General features: G+C 40.1%; 1 protein-coding gene across 3 annotated transcripts in view; it reads right to left on the bottom strand.

The window, feature by feature from the left end:
• arhgap22b (Rho GTPase activating protein 22b) overlaps positions 1 to 21,639 on the bottom strand; it is a 65,189-nt gene that overhangs the window by 34,287 nt on the left and 9,263 nt on the right. For 2 of the 3 annotated variants that reach the window (XM_079657877.1, XM_079657876.1), the window contains exon 2: positions 2,782 to 2,975. In XM_079657877.1, the coding sequence (XP_079514003.1) occupies positions 2,782 to 2,961 (180 nt within the window). In that variant the 5' untranslated portion in view covers positions 2,962 to 2,975. Of the gene's footprint in view, positions 1 to 2,781; positions 2,979 to 21,639 lie in introns of all 3 variants that reach the window. The other variant, XM_079657875.1, reaches the window with a different exon arrangement.

Here is a 21,639-nt window from a genome sequence, read left to right as displayed (position 1 = left end):
TGATTATTAAGGTCTTAATAGAGTGTGTGTGTGTGTGTGTGTGTGTGTGTGTGTGTGTGTGTGTGTGTGTGTGTGTGTGTGTGTGTGTGTACGTGTGTGTGTGTGTGTGTGTGTGTGTGTGTGTGTGTGTGTACGTGTGCGTGTGCGCGTGTGTGTGTGTGTGTGTGTGTATGTGTGTGTGTGTGTGTGTGTGTGTGTGTGTGTGTACGTGTGTGTGTGTGTGTGTGTGTGTGTGTGTGTGTGTGTGTGTGTGTGTGTGCGTGTGTGTGTGTGTGTGTGTGTGTGTGTGTGTGTGTGCGTGTGTGTGTGTGTGTGTGTGTGTGTGTGTGTGTGTGTGTGTGTGTGTGTGTGTGTGGGCCTGCTGTCTTTTGTTGTTGGATTACATCATCGCCTCATGTTACGGCTTTCTAAGCCTGTCAGCTACGATGAGTACTACACAATGTCGTTTATCTGACTAGTGTGTGTGTGTGTGTGTGTGTGTGTGTGTGTGTGTGTGTGTGTGTGTGTGTGTGTGTGTGTGTGTGTGTGTGTGTGTGTGTGTGTGTGTGTGTGTGTGTGTGTGTGTGTGTGTGTGTGTGTGAGAGGTCAGTCCAGGCCAGCTACCGTATTGCTTACTGCCTGAATCAGCCTCATAATGTGGAAAGTGTGAGTCAGCAGTCCTCCCTCGTCACAGAAGATTGATCAGATTTTAAATATTTTTACGATGGTGCAGTGATGGAGGCATCACACACTCTCTAATGCACTCTGAGACGTCCTGTCAGTGTGACGAGTCATCATTAACACTGTGAGTTTGTAGACAACAAAGGAGCACATAAGGTAGTGTTGTTTGTGGAGTTTACTTAAAGAACACCAGTAGTGTACATTGTAGTCCTCAGGTCTTCCCAGATGTCTTCAGCTCCGGCACATGAAGAGCCCCTTGTATTGACCGTTTGACTTTCTGAGTTTTTAATAATCTGTCACTTAGAGATGCCAGTTCCATAAAACAAGGAGAAACACAAACTCTAAATCTTTAGATGAACAGAAAATAGCATATATTTCAATATCCCCCAACAAAAGTCAACTCCAGGTTTTTTTTTTCAAACATTTGTTGTAAGAATAATCCATAATTTAAAGGTGACCCATCATGCAAAATGCACTTTTGTGCGTCTTTTCTACATGAACATGTGTCCCCGGTGTTCCAGGGAACTCACCAAGTGTCAGAAAACACAACCCTCTCTATTTCCCTCCATACCCAAATCTCTTAAAAAGGGGTTGCAACGGATCTGATACAGACTGATCCAGATTTGAACACTTCTATGACGTCACAGAAATGGCGCTACGGCTATTGGGCCAACTCCACCAATCAGGAGGAGACAGCCACGGACATTGCCGTTGGAAAGCGCTGGAGCCGCTGTAGTACATATGCCAGGCCTGTAGATGGTGCTGTTCTCACAGAATCAGCCCATGATGCAAAGACAGTGTTCAATTGAGAGAAATGAGGAATGGCTAAAATGCATGATCTGTTTGGTATTTTGAAAAATAAAAAGTATAAATATGCCTTATATAGGTATGGCCCTACACTATATTATTCAGATATAGCATGATAGGTCCACTTTAAATTCAAAACGGATTAAAATCAAATAGAGAGATATACTGTTGTTCTCCAAACAGTAACAGGAAGTTTGGGAATTCATGTCGATTAAACCCAAATCCTCAATAGCATTGAGCACCTTCTCAGTATCTAAAAAGCTAATTTGAGATATTGTATACGTGCGTGAAGTTGACTTTTACAGCACCCTTTGGAGCCACACTTTATAAAATGTATTAATTGGTGGCGTCTCCCTTTAAATATAACTACATCAACATGTGTCCCCTCTTCTTCATGTCTCTTCTACATCAACATGTGTCCCCTCTTCTTCATGTCTCTTCTCCATCAACATGTGTCCCCTCTTCTTCATGTCTCTTCTACATCAACATGTGTCCCCTCTTCTTCATGTCTCTTCTACATCAACATGTGTCCCCTCTTCTTCATGTCTCTTCTACATCAACATGTGTCCCCTCTTCTTCATGTCTCTTCTACATCAACATGTGTCCCCTCTTCTTCATGTCTCTTCTACATCAACATGTGTCCCCTCTTCTTCATGTCTCTTCTACATCAACATGTGTCCCCTCTTCTCCATGTCTCTTCTACATCAACATGTGTCCCCTCTCTCCATGTCTCTTCTACATCAACATGTGTCCCCTCTTCTTCATGTCTCTTCTACATCAACATGTGTCCCCTCTTCTCCGTGTCTCTTCTACATCAACATGTGTCCCCTCTGTGGAAAGAGACTCTGAAAGTTTCAGGAACAAAGATTCTCTCTCTTTTTGATCCATTTCTATAAAAACCTTTCTGAAAATGAGCTGATCAGATTTTGGCGACTTTGTGATGTCATAACGATGTTTTGTCTTGTGTAACCATTAGCCAATCAGCAACCAAGGTAACCCCCCCATTATCACCTGAATCTCCTCCTAGAGCACCATTGAGTTCTTTTTAACCAAATGTCTCTCAGAGGGGCGTGGGGAGGGGCTCCTTATTTTCATCTAAAGTAACAGACAGAAAATCAGCACTTTTGAAACAGGGCTGAAACAGAGGGGATTATGGGTAATGCTGCAATGATCTGTTTGGTGTTTCAGCCAATCAGAGACAGGCTCTGGATATATCTGAGACCTATAATATATTGATGAGAAACAGTATAATCGGGGACCTTTAATAACTCCCTTCCACTCCTCAGTCTAAAGATGGCCGCCGTGTTACTGTACCTGTGGCTTGGTTTCTTCCTCGTCTTTGTAGAAGAACAGCTGATCTGAGCGCAGCACGAACCATCGCAGCTGCCAGTTCTTCATGATGCTGCGCTGCTTCTTCAGCCAGCCGCCCTTCAGAGCGCCCTCCTGCAGGCTGGGGGAGGCGGGTCGGCCTCGAGACACCTCGCCCATCACCATGCTCTTTGACCTGGCTGCTAACACACACAACAAAACACCAATTTAAAAAACTGTTAGAACAAATCTCACTCGTCTCCGGCTTGAGCTTGAATCTCAGGATCCATGTATCTGTGATCCTCTCCAGAATGGAAGTAGTCATCACATACAGAGCATCAAGTAGTTCCTGAACTGAGAGGGGTTAGGGGCTGTGATGGGAATTCTTACACACAATATTGAAAGGCTTAAATTAAATCTTATATTAGTGTACAGTCACATGTGTGCCACCATTACTTCTGCCAAACTCTCCTCAGGTCTGCATATTTAACTGATTCTTAGACTGGCTATAAACATATTGGCCTCCAGTCTAAACTACCGCCCACAACCTAAACATTAAGATGGATGTCACAGCTGTTCCCATCTTCCAGGTTTGACTTAAGGCCTACTTAAATGATTCCTAACATGAAAAAGGCGATTGTAATATAGAAATATCCATTACGTCTAATGTTTGTTTAATATATACTTATAAATATGAATGAGCCCAATAATATCTTAACACAGTCCAGATCCTCGGATGTACTCCAGTAAAGCGTCACTGAAGTTCATCTTTGTCGACAAATCTTCATGTCATTTGCAGTTTTGTCTTTTATTCCACGGCTTAGACTCGTTTCAGTCTCTGCTTCCTTTGAATTTTTCAAAAGCACTTTCCTCCAACTCCAGCTTGTCATCATTTATATTCTTGCTCTTTGTCCACTACATCTTTTGGGTGGATTTCCAGGAAATTGGACTCCATTGGAATGGCCAAAAAAATTCAATTTCCTCTTATACTGGACTGCTCTACTGGACAGTCCTAGAACAAATGCAAATGGTCTCCAGTCAGCCAGCATGTCCTCCAACATTAAAACACCACATTATACACACACACACACACCCACCCACCCACCCACCCACCCACCCACACCCACACACACACACACACACACACACACACACACACACACACACACACACACACACACACACACACACACACACACACACACACACACACACACACACACACACACACACACACACCGTCTGCCCCGGGCTGAGACGCCTCTAGATGAAGGCGCGGTGGGACTGCAGAGAGGTTGCAGGCAAATAATGACAGAAAGCAGATTAAATAGAGTGCACAGGGGGAACACACACACACAAACACACACACACACACTATATACACACACACACATTATAGACACACACACATAGACATAGCCTCAGGTGACGGGGATCCGCCCCCTTCCATTTCAGAGGGAGAGACTCATTGTGTGGAATAGCAGCAGAGCATTGGGGCTTTGAGCCGGGATAATAAGCCCACATGGGACCGACTGGATCACTCCCAACAAACGGCTGTAACCTGAGCTCAGTCAAGGACAGCTTTCAAAGAGGGGGGGGGGGGGGGGAGCATGGCAGCAGCTTTATGACATCATCGCAACGTGATATGGGGTTTGTCTCCACCGGGCTTTACCCATACTGTAAGACAACAGCTGTGAAGAAATTGTCATTCATTGCAAAACGTTTTTTTTTGTATATTTAAATTCTTCTCTTTAAGCTTTTTTAATGCTAAATCATTTTTTTTTTAATATATATAGATTTTCTTTTTAGAATCCTTATCAGGGGTTTTTCTAGAGAATATATAGTATGAGGTGATACTGTGGCGCTGATCTTGTTTATAAGATAAACAAATTCTCACAAGAACACGACGCCCGTATACAAAATGGCGACGCGGAAGTAAACAACAACGTGACATCGGAGTTCCGTAAAAACAAAGCCGTCTGACGCTCTATTTCACACAATCTTTATATTTTTGGAGTAATTATACATTTATCGACCAACAGAAATATTGTCTTCTGGCATCACTTTAAAATTTTACGGGGAAAATCTGCATTTTGGTATGAGGGTGAACACCGAGAGTGTCCACACGGCGGCGTGCGTTGAAGCTTGCCGGTAGGCGTGTCTGGAGCACGACCAACAACCAATCACATGAATCTCCCGCCCCGGACACACAAGCATGCGATTTGATTGGCTAGAGCTTGTACTGGCATTAGGGCTGTACCCGAATATTCAAATATTCGAATATCCGAGTGTTCGTTCGTTGGAGTACTATTCGGGTTTCAATTTCGTTATTCGGATATTCGTTTTGTTTGTTGTTTCGTTTTTTTGCCCAAATTGAATTTATTGAAATCTCCAATATCAACGTAAGAGCTTCTTCGGGGGGTGCTAACACTTATAAACGTTATCGTTTACTTTCTCCGTCTTTATATGTAGATATTACTTTTTTCCGTTAATCTCCGTCACGTTGTTTCCATAGCAACAACAACTTCCTGTCAACTGCGCTAACTCTCCTTCAAAATAAAAGCATGTCCATAAATAGGAAGCCAAGCCAAATTACAATTAAGATATCAACTGCAACGAAAGTAACAAACACAATGGGCCGAATATTCGCTGCTGATTACTACCGAATATCCGGAGCCCGAAAAATGGTATTCGGGACAGCCCTAACTGGCATATGATTTGATTGGCTAGCTTCAAAAGTAGAACATTGCTCTGCTTTTGAAGACGACAATGCAGTTTGGCAAAGTGTGACGTCACCCCATTGAAAATGGCAGAAGCATTGAAGCTTCAACGCACGCCGCCGTGTGGACGGGCCGTAAGAGGGCGCAGCAGATAAAACGTTGGTTATATTGAATGTTGTTGATGTTTGCACCACCGTACACCAAATCAAATTGGTGTTTCTGAAATTGGATTCAAGAGAGCAGCGTTGGTATGACTTTTGACAATGTTTAACAATCATATTGCATTAGTTGACTCGTGGCAGATGCAGGAATGAAAGCCTGTCTTTAAATTGAGTTATTGGCAAGCTAAGACGATGGATATATTCTTGGCAGGCAAACAAGGCAATGCTATTGGATGATCATGAATAATTTATAGGACTCAATTGAGCAGACATCCTCCCTGCTGCTGTGCAACAGAAATGATCGATGTTGAGAGGGATGGAGGGGGAGATGAATGGGGAGGGGGGAGAAAATCAATGTTTTTTTATTTATTGTCTCATCTCTCTATCTCCAGCATACATATAGCCTGAAGCAGAGCGCTCACGTAGGTTTGCCTCTCCCTGCAGCCTGTTGGTCTTCAGAGACGTGTTGCGTGAAGGTCATACTGATTGTTTTTTTTAATACGGATTTATTTTGTATATGTTTCCAAAGTGACAAGTTTTGGTAAAATATTTAGTTTTCATAAGTGAACATTTATTGATTTTTTTACAATTGTCTTTTTCGATTTTCCATATTAAAGCTACACAAAAAACAACACAGACAAAGTAAATACCTCAATAAATTAAATGATATATTGTCAATACAAAGACATGCAAATAATGGTAATTATACTAACAATAACTAAGACAAAATATATTAAAACACACATTAAAATACAAGAACACTTACGTTTTTTTATATATTTGTTAAGTTCTTGTATTTTAATGTGTGTTTTTATACCATGGGACTGTGGGAAACAGTATATCTATCTTTCTGTGTTTACAAACATATTTTGAGATTGACAATAAAGTTGACTTTGACTTTTGACTATATAACAAAATATGTATAATAAGTAAATATATAATAAGATAGAATATTGGGAGGGATGAAACCCCTTTAATGGTCACATATGCTGAGCACACAGTGAAATGTGTTCTCTGCTTTTAACCCATCCTAGTACCAGGAGTCTAGCACTAGGAGCAGTGGGCATCTATTGCACAGCGCCCGGGAGCAATGGAGTTGGGGGGAAGGGGGTTGTCCGGTGCCTTGCTCAAGGGCACCATGGCAGGGCAGGAGGTGAACTGGACCTCTCCAAGTAGCAGTCCACACTCCATATTTAGGTCTGTTCGGGGACTTGACCGAAGACCCTTCAGTACGGCTCACAGTCCAAGCTGAGACTGACTGAGCCACAGTATAATATACAATAAAGAAAAATGTTCCTTTTTGTCACTGTCCTTTTAAGTCTTCGGACATATCCTGATTTTCTACAAAATGCATGAAAGGCTCCTAGGTAGAAATAAAGTCCTCCTGTTTTTCTCCAAAAATATCTTAGCTTTTAATAAATGAAAATAGTAATCATCGTGCACATTTTAAAATGCGGATAATGTCACCTGTATTTCTTTTTATAAATGCAAATAACAACAATTATTAATATTTAAAATGTGTCTTTTCACCTGACATTGAGTTCTGTAATGTACTCAAATTAGATTGCTTTATCGTCTTTTTCTTCCTGATTTGAAAGCACAGGGTGTTTCTCAATCTCGAGTAGCTTGCTTGGTAGCACATGTCTTCGAGCGTTTTGCTTCAGCAGCGAGGCAAGAATACTTCCTAGCCTCGGTAAACGAAAAATGGAACAGGCTAGCAAGTGTGCAGGTGTGCGTCATATGAGAGGCCTCGCCTTACATTTTCCGCCACAGATTTGGGAAATTGGGTCCGTCCGCAAAGCATTGTGTGGATTTGAAGGCCGCGGAGTCTACCCATGTGCAGCCTCGAAATGTCTCCAAACGAAGTACGCCGGCCTCGGTAGACTTCCAAGTATGCTGGACATTGGAACAGTACTTTGGCGGCATTAGATGACGTAGCATGCTTGAAATAGTGTCTCTGGAGCAGCTTTACTCGACATTGAGGGCCGTTTCTCAATCGCAAGGATGCTGGCTTGGTAGTCGCGTACTTCCAAGTCACTTCCTTCAGAAACGAAGCATGTAAGCTTCCAAGCCACGGCTTCGGAAAACGAAGAAGAATGGAACAGGCTAACAAGTGTGCCACTCTCTCTAACGGTTTCAACATAAACTGTACCGAAAATAAATACCTCACGATGTCTATCTAATTATGAACTTGCTTTACTTTCACGGAACACATTTTTTCGGTGATAACAAATGTAACAAAGTAACATATTTACCAACACATGTTCTACGCCACTACATACTTACATTTAAATGTGTGCTGCGTCGGTTCAGCCATTCTCCGCAAGGGTTTTTGAAATTGGTCCTGTGCGCAAAAGCATTGTGGGGATTTTAAGGACACAAAGTCTACCCATGTGCAGCCTCGAAATTTCCCCCAAACCAAGGACGCGGCCACGGTGGAATTCCAAGTATGCTGGACATTGGAACAGTCCTTCGGCGGCACTTGATGACGTAGCATCCTTGAAATATTGGCTTGGAAGCCAGTATCCTCTAGATCAGGGGTGTCAAACTAAATTTCATTGCGGGCCACATTCGCATAAAGGTTGCACTCAAAGGGCCAGTTGTAACTATATAAATATATAATATATATATAAAATAATGTATTATATTACATTATTGCCTCTGAATTTGATTATTATTGGATAGGAGAATAACTTGTAATCAACTACGTCTGAAAGCAGAAGTCCAGGGCAAATAATTGCAAGTCTCTTCAGTGAGAATGTCACAAAACGAGATGCATTGTGGGACATGTAGTTTATGGGCAACCTGCTTTCGTAAAGTGGCATGTAACCGTATAATAAACGCATTATATTCTTTGCAAGGTCTTGAGGGGCCACATAAAATGAAGTCGCGGGCCGGATTTGGCCCCGGGGCCTTGAGTTTGACACCCCTGCTCTAGATTGAGAAACGGCCTGAGAAACCCCACAGTGTATGTGAAAATATGTTTCAGGATATCTCAGATCTCAAAGGTTATTAAATAAACTACAACTACAGCAGCAGCTTTAATTAAACATGATGAATATGTAATGGGATATATGATCCATTGTTTGTTGACTAAATGGATTGAATGTTCTCTTATAGACCTCTCCTTCCTTCTGTCTCCATAATGCTCTCATTTCAATAATCACTCTTTCCTTTATTTCCTCTGCCCTCTCCCTCTTTATTTATCCCTCTCTTCTCTACCGTGGGTTTTTCATTTATCCATCTTGTGTTAATCCCGTGTTTTCCAGCTCTGTCATTTTCACCGTTCCCTTCATTTCTCTAGCTTTGACTCGCTCTAATTCTTCTTTTCCATCCTGACGTTCAGCGCTGATGGTCCTGTTGAATCAAAGCTCTGTTATTACCGAGAACACACACACACTGAGAACACACACACAGAGAACACACACACACTGAGAACACACACACACACGCAGACTCCTTGTTCTCCCCACTGGCACCTCATTCGAGCAGTTTTAGTAGAATAAATTAGTTCTTGGATTAGAGGCACGTTTCCACGAGCTATTTTTAAATATAATTATTTCCATTAATCTTCTATACAATGTTAATCATTCCTGCATTGCAAAGCAGTCTTAATTGCTTTCTGTAATTGGGTAATGTTCTTAAATGGGTTTATTTCTGCCTGTTAGCCTAAAGCACTGTGTGTTTAAAATGAAAAACAGCTTCATACTTTGCAAAATCCATTTCCAAGGGACAAGAAATTGTTTATTTACTTTTACTGGAGCAGCTCTCATGCTTCAACCAACCTTTACGGACCATATGTGCTTTGATCATCATGGGCAGTGTTTCTGCCAGACCAGGGCTGAGAGGGCGTCCTTGTCCTTTTTCCTTTCCGTCATTTCAAGCGATAAAAACAATCTTCTCTCAAATTATTAATATTTGTGGACGCCCTCGGCTCGAGTTCAGGGCGTTCCGAGCTGAATAAGGGCGTCAATGACGGCAAGACACCACCCTGGCGGAAACGCTGATCAACAGTACCAACAACTACAGTCATAAGGATACTGTTTAGTCAAAAAAGAGACAACCTTTAAACTCTACCCACAAGCTATTCCAATTGGTAAATTGTTGGCACCAATGTCGCTAAGAAAATGTGATCATTTTCCATTTTCCTCAGAGCCATAGCAACAACCAAAAGTAAAACCAGACAGGATTAATTTTGTTTTCCACAGTTACCTCAGTAAATCCACTGTCCTCTGCTACTGGGGATAGCAACCACAAATAATGTTAATGCTGTTTGAAAACGGGGTTTAGCTAACGGGGAAAACATAAGCGCCATCTTCTTTTTCCTGTTTCGTTCCTGCAATGGTTGACGTGCTTCTTTTGTGTCATAAATTGAGTTTTCACTTTCTGTAAGGTTGTTGTACCAAATGACAGACATAATTACTTAGTGACAGAGAGGTTGATACGGAGCCAACCAACGAGGTCACATCAATGGTGTTATCATTTTATAGCTATTATATTGTGCATCAACATTTACTTCAGAAAAACACCATCCATCTGTCCAACCAACACCAACCAACCAACCAACCATCCACACATCAACAACCAACCAACCAACCAACCAACCAACCAACCATCCATCAACAACCAACCAACCAACCAACCAACCAACCAACCAACCAACCAACCATCCATCAACAACCAACCAACCAACCAACCAACCATCCATCAACAACCAACCAACCAACCAACCAACCAACCAACCAACCAACCAACCATCCATCCATCAACAACCAACCAACCAACCAACCAACCAACCAACCAACCAACCAACCAACCATCCATCAACAACCAACCAACCATCCATCCATCAACAACCAACCAACCAACCATCCATCAACAACCAACCAACCAACCAACCAACCAACCAACCAACCAACCAACCAACCAACCAACCAACCAACCAACCATCCATTCATCAACCAGCCAACCAACCAACCAACCAACCAACCAACCAACCAACCATCCATCCATCAACAACCAACCCACCAACCACCAACCATCCATCCACCCACCCAACCAACCAACCAACCAACCAACCAACCAACCAACCAACAATCCATCAACAACCAACCAACCAACAGCCAACCAACCATCCATCCATCCATCCATCAACAACCAACCAACCAACCAACCAACCAACCAACCAACCAACCAACCAACCAACCAACCAACCAACCAACCAACCATTTTCACTCCCAAACTATGGTTTCAATTAACTAATTATTAGGTTTACCAATGGCTTCCCAACTGATGCATCTTTAAATATTCTCCATTAATAGAGAGTTAGTTTCAACATTAAACTTCTGTGTTTTCATCAAGGTCCCACTGCCACCCTCTTAATTTCCTCCCAAGACAAAACATAATGGCTGCAAAGTGTCTCACAGCAGTACATGTCCTATTATTTCCATCATGATGCCAGTTAGAAGTGTTACTCAACTTCCAAAACATCCTTGACCCCTCTCTTTTCTTCTCACCACATCACATCCCTCTTGTCTTTCCATCCGTCCTCAGCCTGCCAGTGTTAGCATTAGAGACCCACTGTTCAAAACATCAGCTGTCGGATCTCACAGTGGAACATACACCGATGATTCACGCCTGAGTCACAACAACTGACTTTTGACTGTGTGTGTGTGTGTGTGTGTGTGTGTGTGTGTGTGTGTGTGTGCTTGTGTGTGTGTGTGTGTGTGTGTGTGTGTGTGTGTCCGACTACCCACTGCGCCAATTTGGACCTTCAGCTTGTAGTGATTCAGAGCTTCCTTGGCCTGGGTGGAGCTGCTCTGTGGTTACTTCTACAACTATCAACTACAACGCTTAAAAAGAGACCGTTTTACAGTAAAAGCCCACTTTATGCATAATCACTGCAATTCACCGAAACACAGCGAGCAGTTGTGGCTCATTCGTTTAGAGTAGTTAGTAGTTAGGGAAGGGCTGAGTCAAATGATAATGGGGGAGTAACATCATGCCTGACAGATGTACAGTATCTCCAGCCTACACCAATGATAATTTATGTTAATTGGTAGGGGATGAATAATTCTGGGTATGGATCTAAATATCCAGGAACACCAGATGGATTGGGACTCGGTCATGAGCTCATACATGATATCATGAGCTTATGTTATTGTGGAGGGAGGGGGGTGGGTGGCAGACTGTATACTGTAGAGGATTTTCTGACACTTTTGTTGCATTTCCACAGCTCTTCTCAACTCACAATTGGAACTGTTCTTTCTTGGTTTTCCATCAGCAAATGTTTTTGGATAGTAGCCGGTACTTTTTTTAGAATCACTTTGGTCCCGGTTCCAAGCAAGCTGAGCCAATACTCAAATAAGTGGAAATTAAAACAGTACAGACCTCATTAGTCGAAGACAATTGCCAACCAACACAAAACGTGAAATCCTGCACAAAGCTGACATTATCAAATATCCTAATTACACTGAACAAAAATATAAACGCACCACTTTTGTTTTTGCTCCCATTTTTCATGAGATGAACTCAAAGATCTAAAACATGTTCTATATACACAAAATCACAATTTCTCTCAAATATTGTTGACAAATCTGAAAAAATCTGTGATAGTGAGCACTTCTCCTTTGCCGAGATAATCCATCCCACCTCACAGGTGTGGCATATCAAGATGCTGATTAGACAGCATGATTATTGCACAGGTGTGCCTTAGGCTGGCCACAATAAAAGGCCACTCTGAAACGTGTAGTTTTGCTTTATTGGGGGGGTCTGAGGGGGTCCGAAAACCAGTCAGTATCTGGTGTGAGGGTTAGGGTTAGGGTTAGGGTAATGTTGTGAATCGAGTGGTCCATGGTGGTGGTGGGGTTATGGTATGGGCAGGCGTATGTTATGGACGACGAACACAGGCCACTCGATTCACAACATTACCCTAACCCTAACCCTAACCCTAATCCTAACCCTCACACCAGATACTGACTGGTCTTCGGACCCCTCCAGACCCCCCCAATAAAGCAAAACTGCACGTTTCAGAGTGGCCTTTTATTGTGGCCAGCCTAAGGCACACCTGTGCAATAATCATGCTGTCTAATCAGCATCTTGATATGCCACACCTGTGAGGTGGGATGGATTATCTCGGCAAAGGAGAAGTGCCGACTATCACAGATTTTTTCAGATTTGTGAACAATATTTGAGAGAAATTGTTATTTTGTGTTTATAGAAAATGTTTTAGATCTTTGAGTTCATCTCATGAAAAATGGGAGCAAAAACAAAAGTGTTGCGTTTATATTTTTGTTCAGTGTACTATCCAAAGCAACCCAAATAGCATTAATTACTGGACCAAGATTAATTTGTAATGTCAGTCCGAAATGCTATGCCATACCCTTTGGCATAAGTGTACAATTTGTACAAAAAATGCACACGTTCTTCTTTGGTTGGCGAGGAAACGATCCAGCAAAAAAGATACAGACCATTAGAGGTTGAGCTAATATTGCAATAAAGACAGCTATTTCCAAAAGCATTTTTTTCCCAATACTGAGAGGAGTAGGGTTACAGTATGTAGAAAATAGGAAAGAAGCTCTGGGAAACCTTGTGTCTAATGAGCTATTCTATGTTTCCATCTTGCTATCGGTGAAATATCACTGACATGATATCTCTAAACCTTGGCAAATACAGCCAAAGCCCCTTTCCACAGATAGATCGATACTTCCATGGAGAAATGTTTTGTGATTTGGGTAAACTAACCTCTTTAAAAAGCTGCATTAAGCACAGGTTCTACAAAGCCACACCTACCTGAGATTCAATCAGTTTGACCAAAAACAATATTGTTCTGTCACAGGAATTGACAAATGAGAAAGGGAACTATTCACATGCGGTTTTCTAAAGGACAGACAAAAGCGGGCAGGTAATGTGAACAAATGGTTGTTTGCAGGCTGAACAATATGGAAAATGAAGGGTCTTAATGCTACATTCTCACACACACACACACACACACACACACACACACACACACACACACACACACGGCATGTTGGAGGAATTACATTTAATTAATCTGGTTGTGTAGTGATTTATGGCTCGTGGAAAATGGCAGAGTTACAGGTGCATCAGTGCGTGGCTTCCAGTTAGCCTATCACGCTTGATTAATGGGATAACCATTACGTGTGTGTGTGTGTGTGTGTGTGTGTGTGTGTGTGTGTGTGTGTGTGTGCGTGTGTGTGCGTGGGAGTGTGTGTGTGTGTGTGTGTGTGTGTGTGTGTGTGTGTGTGTGTGTGTGTGTGTTTGTGTGTGTGTGTGTGTGTGTGTGTGACGTTCCTTGACATGCTGGAGGTGTGGCCAATAATGCACAGGCTTTTTGTGAATCCTGCAGTGAAGCTGAACTTATCTGCAGGTGTGTGTGTGTGCGTGTCTGTGTGTGTGTGTGTGTGTGTGTGTGTGTGTGTGTGTGTGTGTGTGTGTGTGTGTGTGTGTGTGTGTGTGTGTGTGTGTGTGTGTGTATCTGTGCATGCTATCATCTCCACAGGCTCATTATCTGAGTGTGTCAGTGTGTGAATGTTTTATCCATGCATCGCGCTCTTCTCCCTCGCAGTATCTATCTGTATGCCTCGGAGAAAAAAAGGCAGGATGTCAGTGTCTTGCTCCATGTGCAGGACTTTGATCATGAAACCATGGTAACGCAGATCAAAAAGACACAGCATGAGAATGAAGCAGCTGATATGTGGGCAATTAAAGCTGCTACTACATTTCTGGTGCCAGCTACAGGAACATGAACCAAGAAGAACCCCATTACAGCTTTAATACGTCCCCAACAGTGACTGACGCACGGTAGTTATTTGTCTTTAATGGAGCAGGTGTGTGATGATGAACTAATTTAGAGTTTCTAGTAGCATCCTAGATTAAGAGCAAATTGGGTTTTTTACTTCACAAGCACTTCCAATTAAGAGGTGCTCTGAAAGGAAGGAGTAATCCCATAATATGTTCATTAGAATTCAGGGGAGGATCCAATAATTAGTCTGGTAAATATTGCTTAAGCAAGAGTTCCACATTTTGGGAAATACACTTGCTTTCTTGGTTGGATGAGAAAATTGATACCGCTCATGAGGCTAGAGCTAGCAGAACATTAGCTAAGATTAGCATAAAGACAGCTAGCAATTGGAAACAACTAGCCGTTCTCTGTTTCAAACAAATCTGCATTTAACTTAAACGTATTGCCAAAAAAACAATTTAATAAAATGTAAAGTCTTAAAAACATTTTTACTTAAGGAGCTTTAGAGGAGGCAATAGCGCCTGCTCTTCAGGGCGGCTGTGGCTCAGTGGGTAGTGCTGGACTTCGAATCAGGGGGTTGCCAGTTTGAGTCCCACTGCAGTCAGAATGTCGTTGTGTCCCTGAGACACTTCACCCCAAATTGCTCCTGTAGTACTGAATGTAAAGACCCAGTGAAGTGCATGTTTTTGCACCAAAATGAAATGGCAGTTTCATTCCTTACATATCATTGTGCCTGTTCATGGCTAAAATAATTTTTAATAATTCATAATTTATGAATTAATGAATTATTAATTTTGCCGTCTGAGCCTAACGGAAGTTGCAGACGATAGTGGCTGTGACGTCACAAGATGTACCCAGTTGCGATTGTAAACATGGCGGAGACTCTGGAAAGTGATACTAGTGTGAGAGAAATGATTGATTTGGACAGCTTTTCGGATAGATGAGGAAAGTGATCAATCTGGTGCACTTTGAGGGCAACATTAAGAGATTTATGGATACAGCTCTCAACACTCATATGAAACATATATTTCAATTATCAAAAAACATTGGAAGGATTTCTTAACCTATTTTATACAACTAATATTACATAGATGGAAATATTTGTTTCCATAGATGACCAAACCCACTGAGATAACTTAGGCTACAGTTTACCTCCCTGAGCTGACGTTATCTCTCTCAGTCCCACAGGAGAGCACTCTCCCTCTCCTTATTGTTGAAACAGCTAATCTCCGTTAGCTCCGAGCTAGCACCAGATGCTAACGACAACCCTGTAACTCTCTCAGTCTCTCTCTCTCTCTCTCGAATCGACCAGTGGCCTTTATTTATCATGATCAATAAAAGAATCTCCGAAACAATGACACCAGCCAGGCTCACCTTCATCTTTTGGGAACAGAAACATCGCCACTTCGGCAGACTTGACATTACTACAGCCAGCGGCAATGCATCGTTTCCCCTGTGTTTTTCATCCCTCTTTCTTCACTGTCGCCTCCATTGTCAGGTTTTCTCGATTGGCAATCACTTCCAGTCGACTCCGACACACTTTCCAGGAAAATACTAGCTCAAAAACGTTGAGAAATTCAACTTTGAAAAAGAGAAAAAATGAACGGTGGTGAATGTAAACAGTGCGGCGGCGTCCATCTCGTGAAGTCACGCAGTAGATCGCAAGCCACGCCCACGAAGGCGAAGGTCGACTGCAGATTTCACCGGCAAATTCAAAACTCGTCAAATTCGTTGCTATTCCAACATCTTTTGATATGGGTTCCAATAGACCAGGGCTCGAGCTTAAGGACCTCCCGTCGTCCCGGGGCCGAAAAAAATAGTGTCAGGGAGGATAAAAAATAATTTTGGGACGAATTTGGGACGAGAGTTAAAATAAAAAATACCATGGTAACTCTACTACAAACGGCGATGAAAATGAAATCGACTGCACGTTGTGTGTAGCACACAATTATTAAACCTCCTTGTCAACATAAACACACAAAACATTTAGCAACCCGCGAAACACACACACACACACTCACACACACAGAGACAGACACACACACACACACACACACACACACACACACACAGAGACAGACACACACACACACACACACACACACACACACACACACACACACACACACACACACACACACGTAAACTGTGTCCATGTGCTGTCAGCCAGCCGCACAGCTGGCTGTGCCCGCGAATTCCTGGCCCGCAAATTCGCGGGTCTATCTACAGTAGGCTATGTACTGAGTGTGTGTATTTCGCTGGTTGAGTGATGTAAAATGACAATGGTATCCCGTGGAGGAATTCTGAAATGTTTTACCTTTACATCACAAAAACGCACAGCAGAACCAGACCCTGGAGCGCCGGCCTCTTTATTTACTTACTCCACTTCATCCCCTATGGGTAATAAGGCTGAGATGAGAACCCTCCATCGTATTTAGTCCTTAGCAACATGCTGCGCCTCTCCCCATGTATGGATGGGTACCGAGCCCCGGTATTAAACGGGCTCCGCCCGGGCCGGAATTGTTAAAGACAGTGGTAACGTTAAGCTCCGACGTTATCTGACTTTTTATCGGTACTGGAGACATTTAAAAAATATATGTCATATGTAGTATTGCTACATAAACATTATATCGCAGTTTTAGTTTATCCAACTCCGTTTCTAATATGCAATAAGACTACAACATGCGTCTATGATGTATTTTCGAGCTTTCCAATCCAGACGAGATCTCTCTCTCCCGTCTGTGTGCGAGGGGGCAGGGCAGTTTGTAAAGGTCTCCTGACTGTGTTACAGACTGTCCTCCTGGTTAGTGGTTACTCTGGGTTCTGTCTTCAGGACAGAGTGTTGGATTTTTTTGTTAATTGGATGGGACTTGATTTGATTCAATATTAGTAATTTTCTCGTTTGTGTGTTTGTTTAAATATATTTAGCCTTTGTCATGTGATTGACTGATTTACTCAAATAAAAAGGTTAATGAATTATCATCTAATGATTTGTATGATGTTTTATTTATGTTAAAGGTCACTTTGAATGATTTTAACTAATGATAAGTAGTAGAAAAACTAATATTTTAAATTCGGGACGGTCCACATTAATTTCGGGACGGTTCCGGGAGGATGGTGAAAAAAGTTAGTCGAGAGCCCTGCAATAGACAATTTTGGTCATTACTATACGTATTAGCATAACAGATCATGCACAGGTGCACACTTCACAGGGTCTGTCGCTTTGGATAAAAGTGACTTATTAACTTCTTAGTTAGTATGTAAGTGCTTAGTTAGTATATAAGTGCTTAGTTAGTATATAAGTGCTTAGTTAGTATGTGAGTGCTTAGTTAGTATGTGAGTGCTTAGTTAGTATGTGAGTGCTTAGTTAGTATATAAGTCCTTAGTTAGTATGTAAGTGCTTAGTTAGTATATAAGTGCTTAGTTAGTATGTGAGTGCTTAGTTAGTATATAAGTGCTTAGTTAGTATGTAAGTGCTTAGTTAGTATATAAGTGCTTAGTTAGTATGTAAGTGCTTAGTTAGTATATAAGTGCTTAGTTAGTATATAAGTGCTTAGTTAGTATGTAAGTGCTTAGTTAGTATATAAGTGCTTAGTTAGTATATAAGTGCTTAGTTAGTATATAAGTGCTTAGTTAGTATATAAGTCCTTAGTTAGTATATAAGTCCTTAGTTAGTATATAAGTGCTTAGTTAGTATGTGAGTGCTTAGTTAGTATATAAGTGCTTAGTTAGTATATAAGTGCTTAGTTAGTATGTGAGTGCTTAGTTAGTATGTGAGTGCTTAGTTAGTATATAAGTCCTTAGTTAGTATGTAAGTGCTTAGTTAGTATATAAGTGCTTAGTTAGTATGTGAGTGCTTAGTTAGTATATAAGTGCTTAGTTAGTATGTAAGTGCTTAGTTAGTATATAAGTGCTTAGTTAGTATGTAAGTGCTTAGTTAGTATATAAGTGCTTAGTTAGTATATAAGTGCTTAGTTAGTATGTGAGTGCTTAGTTAGTATGTGAGTGCTTAGTTAGTATATAAGTGCTTAGTTAGTATGTGAGTGCTTAGTTAGTATGTGAGTGCTTAGTTAGTATATAAGTCCTTAGTTAGTATGTAAGTGCTTAGTTAGTATATAAGTGCTTAGTTAGTATGTGAGTGCTTAGTTAGTATATAAGTGCTTAGTTAGTATGTAAGTGCTTAGTTAGTATATAAGTGCTTAGTTAGTATGTAAGTGCTTAGTTAGTATATAAGTGCTTAGTTAGTATATAAGTGCTTAGTTAGTATGTAAGTGCTTAGTTAGTATATAAGTGCTTAGTTAGTATATAAGTGCTTAGTTAGTATATAAGTGCTTAGTTAGTATATAAGTCCTTAGTTAGTATATAAGTCCTTAGTTAGTATATAAGTGCTTAGTTAGTATATAAGTCCTTAGTTAGTATATAAGTCCTTAGTTAGTATATAAGTGCTTAGTTAGTATATAAGTGCTTAGTTAGTATATAAGTCCTTAGTTAGTATATAAGTCCTTAGTTAGTATATAAGTGCTTAGTTAGTATATAAGTCCTTAGTTAGTATATAAGTCCTTAGTTAGTATGTAAGTGCTTAGTTAGTATATAAGTGCTTAGTTAGTATATAAGTCCTTAGTTAGTATATAAGTCCTTAGTTAGTATATAAGTGCTTAGTTAGTATATAAGTGCTTAGTTAGTATATAAGTGCTTAGTTAGTATATAAGTGCTTAGTTAGTATATAAGTCCTTAGTTAGTATATAAGTCCTTAGTTAGTATATAAGTCCTTAGTTAGTATATAAGTCCTTAGTTAGTATATAAGTCCTTAGTTAGTATATAAGTGCTTAGTTAGTATATAAGTCCTTAGTTAGTATGTAAGTGCTTAGTTAGTATGTAAGTGCTTAGTTAGTATATAAGTGCTTAGTTAGTATATAAGTGCTTAGTTAGTATATAAGTCCTTAGTTAGTATATAAGTGCTTAGTTAGTATATAAGTCCTTAGTTAGTATATAAGTGCTTAGTTAGTATATAAGTCCTTAGTTAGTATATAAGTCCTTAGTTAGTATATAAGTGCTTAGTTAGTATATAAGTCCTTAGTTAGTATGTAAGTGCTTAGTTAGTATATAAGTGCTTAGTTAGTATATAAGTCCTTAGTTAGTATATAAGTCCTTAGTTAGTATATAAGTCCTTAGTTAGTATATAAGTGCTTAGTTAGTATATAAGTCCTTAGTTAGTATGTAAGTGCTTAGTTAGTATGTAAGTGCTTAGTTAGTATATAAGTGCTTAGTTAGTATATAAGTGCTTAGTTAGTATATAAGTCCTTAGTTAGTATATAAGTGCTTAGTTAGTATATAAGTCCTTAGTTAGTATATAAGTGCTTAGTTAGTATATAAGTGCTTAGTTAGTATGTAAGTGCTTAGTTAGTATGTAAGTGCTTAGTTAGTATATAAGTGCTTAGTTAGTATATAAGTGCTTAGTTAGTATATAAGTCCTTAGTTAGTATATAAGTCCTTAGTTAGTATATAAGTCCTTAGTTAGTATATAAGTCCTTAGTTAGTATATAAGTGCTTAGTTAGTATATAAGTCCTTAGTTAGTATGTAAGTGCTTAGTTAGTATGTAAGTGCTTAGTTAGTATATAAGTGCTTAGTTAGTATATAAGTGCTTAGTTAGTATATAAGTCCTTAGTTAGTATATAAGTGCTTAGTTAGTATATAAGTCCTTAGTTAGTATATAAGTGCTTAGTTAGTATATAAGTCCTTAGTTAGTATATAAGTCCTTAGTTAGTATATAAGTGCTTAGTTAGTATATAAGTGCTTAGTTAGTATATAAGTGCTTAGTTAGTATATAATTGCTTAGTTAGTATATAAGTGCTTAGTTAGTATATAAGTCCTTAGTTAGTATGTAAGTGCTTAGTTAGTATATAAGTGCTTAGTTAGTATATAAGTGCTTAGTTAGTATATAATTGCTTAGTTAGTATATAAGTGCTTAGTTAGTATATAAGTCCTTAGTTAGTATGTAAGTGCTTAGTTAGTATATAAGTGCTTAGTTAGTATATAAGTGCTTAGTTAGTATATAAGTGCTTAGTTAGTATATAAGTCCTTAGTTAGTATATAAGTCCTTAGTTAGTATATAAGTGCTTAGTTAGTATATAAGTCCTTAGTTAGTATGTAAGTGCTTAGTTAGTATGTAAGTGCTTAGTTAGTATATAAGTGCTTAGTTAGTATATAAGTGCTTAGTTAGTATATAAGTCCTTAGTTAGTATGTAAGTGCTTAGTTAGTATGTAAGTGCTTAGTTAGTATATAAGTGCTTAGTTAGTATATAAGTGCTTAGTTAGTATATAAGTGCTTAGTTAGTATGTAAGTGCTTAGTTAGTATATAAGTGCTTAGTTAATATATAAGTCCTTAGTTAGTATATAAGTGCTTAGTTAGTATATAAGTCCTTAGTTAGTATATAAGTCCTTAGTTAGTATATAAGTGCTTAGTTAGTATGTAAGTGCTTAATTAGTATATAAGTGCTTAGTTAATATATAAGTCCTTAGTTAGTATATAAGTGCTTAGTTAGTATATAAGTCCTTAGTTAGTATATAAGTCCTTAGTTAGTATGTAAGTGCTTAGTTAGTATATAAGTGCTTAGTTAGTATATAAGTGCTTAGTTAGTATATAAGTCCTTAGTTAGTATATAAGTGCTTAGTTAGTATATAAGTCCTTAGTTTGTATGTAAGTGCTTAGTGAGTATATACTGTAAGTGCTTAGTTAGTATATAAGTGCTGAGTTAGTATATAAGTCCTTAGTTAGTATATAAGTACTAAGTTAGTAATTGTATCGCTCGAAGTGGAGTCTAAAGAGATGAGTCTTCAGTCTGCGCCGGGAGATGTGTAAGCTATCTGCTGTCCTGATTTCAATGGGGAGCTCATTCCACCATTTTGGAGCCAGGATAGCAAACCCACGTGTTTCTGCTGATGGGAACTTGGGTCCCCCTCGCAGTGCGGGTGCAGCGAGCCGTTTGGCTGATGCAGAGCGGAGTGCACGTGCTGGGGTGTACGGTTTAACCATGTCCTGGATGTAGGAAGGGCCAGATCCATTCGCAGCATGGTACGCAAGTCCCAGTGTCTTGAAGTGGATTCTAGCAGTTACTGGAAGCCAGTGAAGGGAGCAGAGGAGCCGCGTGGTGTGGGAGAAATTGAATATCTGGCGATGCATTTACTCCTTTGCTCTCGACACGGGCTGTTTACTTGTA

The sequence above is a fragment of the Notothenia rossii genome (assembly GCF_949606895.1).
Source record: "Notothenia rossii genome assembly, chromosome: 11".
Classification (NCBI taxonomy): Eukaryota; Metazoa; Chordata; class Actinopteri; order Perciformes; family Nototheniidae; genus Notothenia; species Notothenia rossii.
This window is presented reverse-complemented; position numbering and strand designations above follow the sequence as displayed.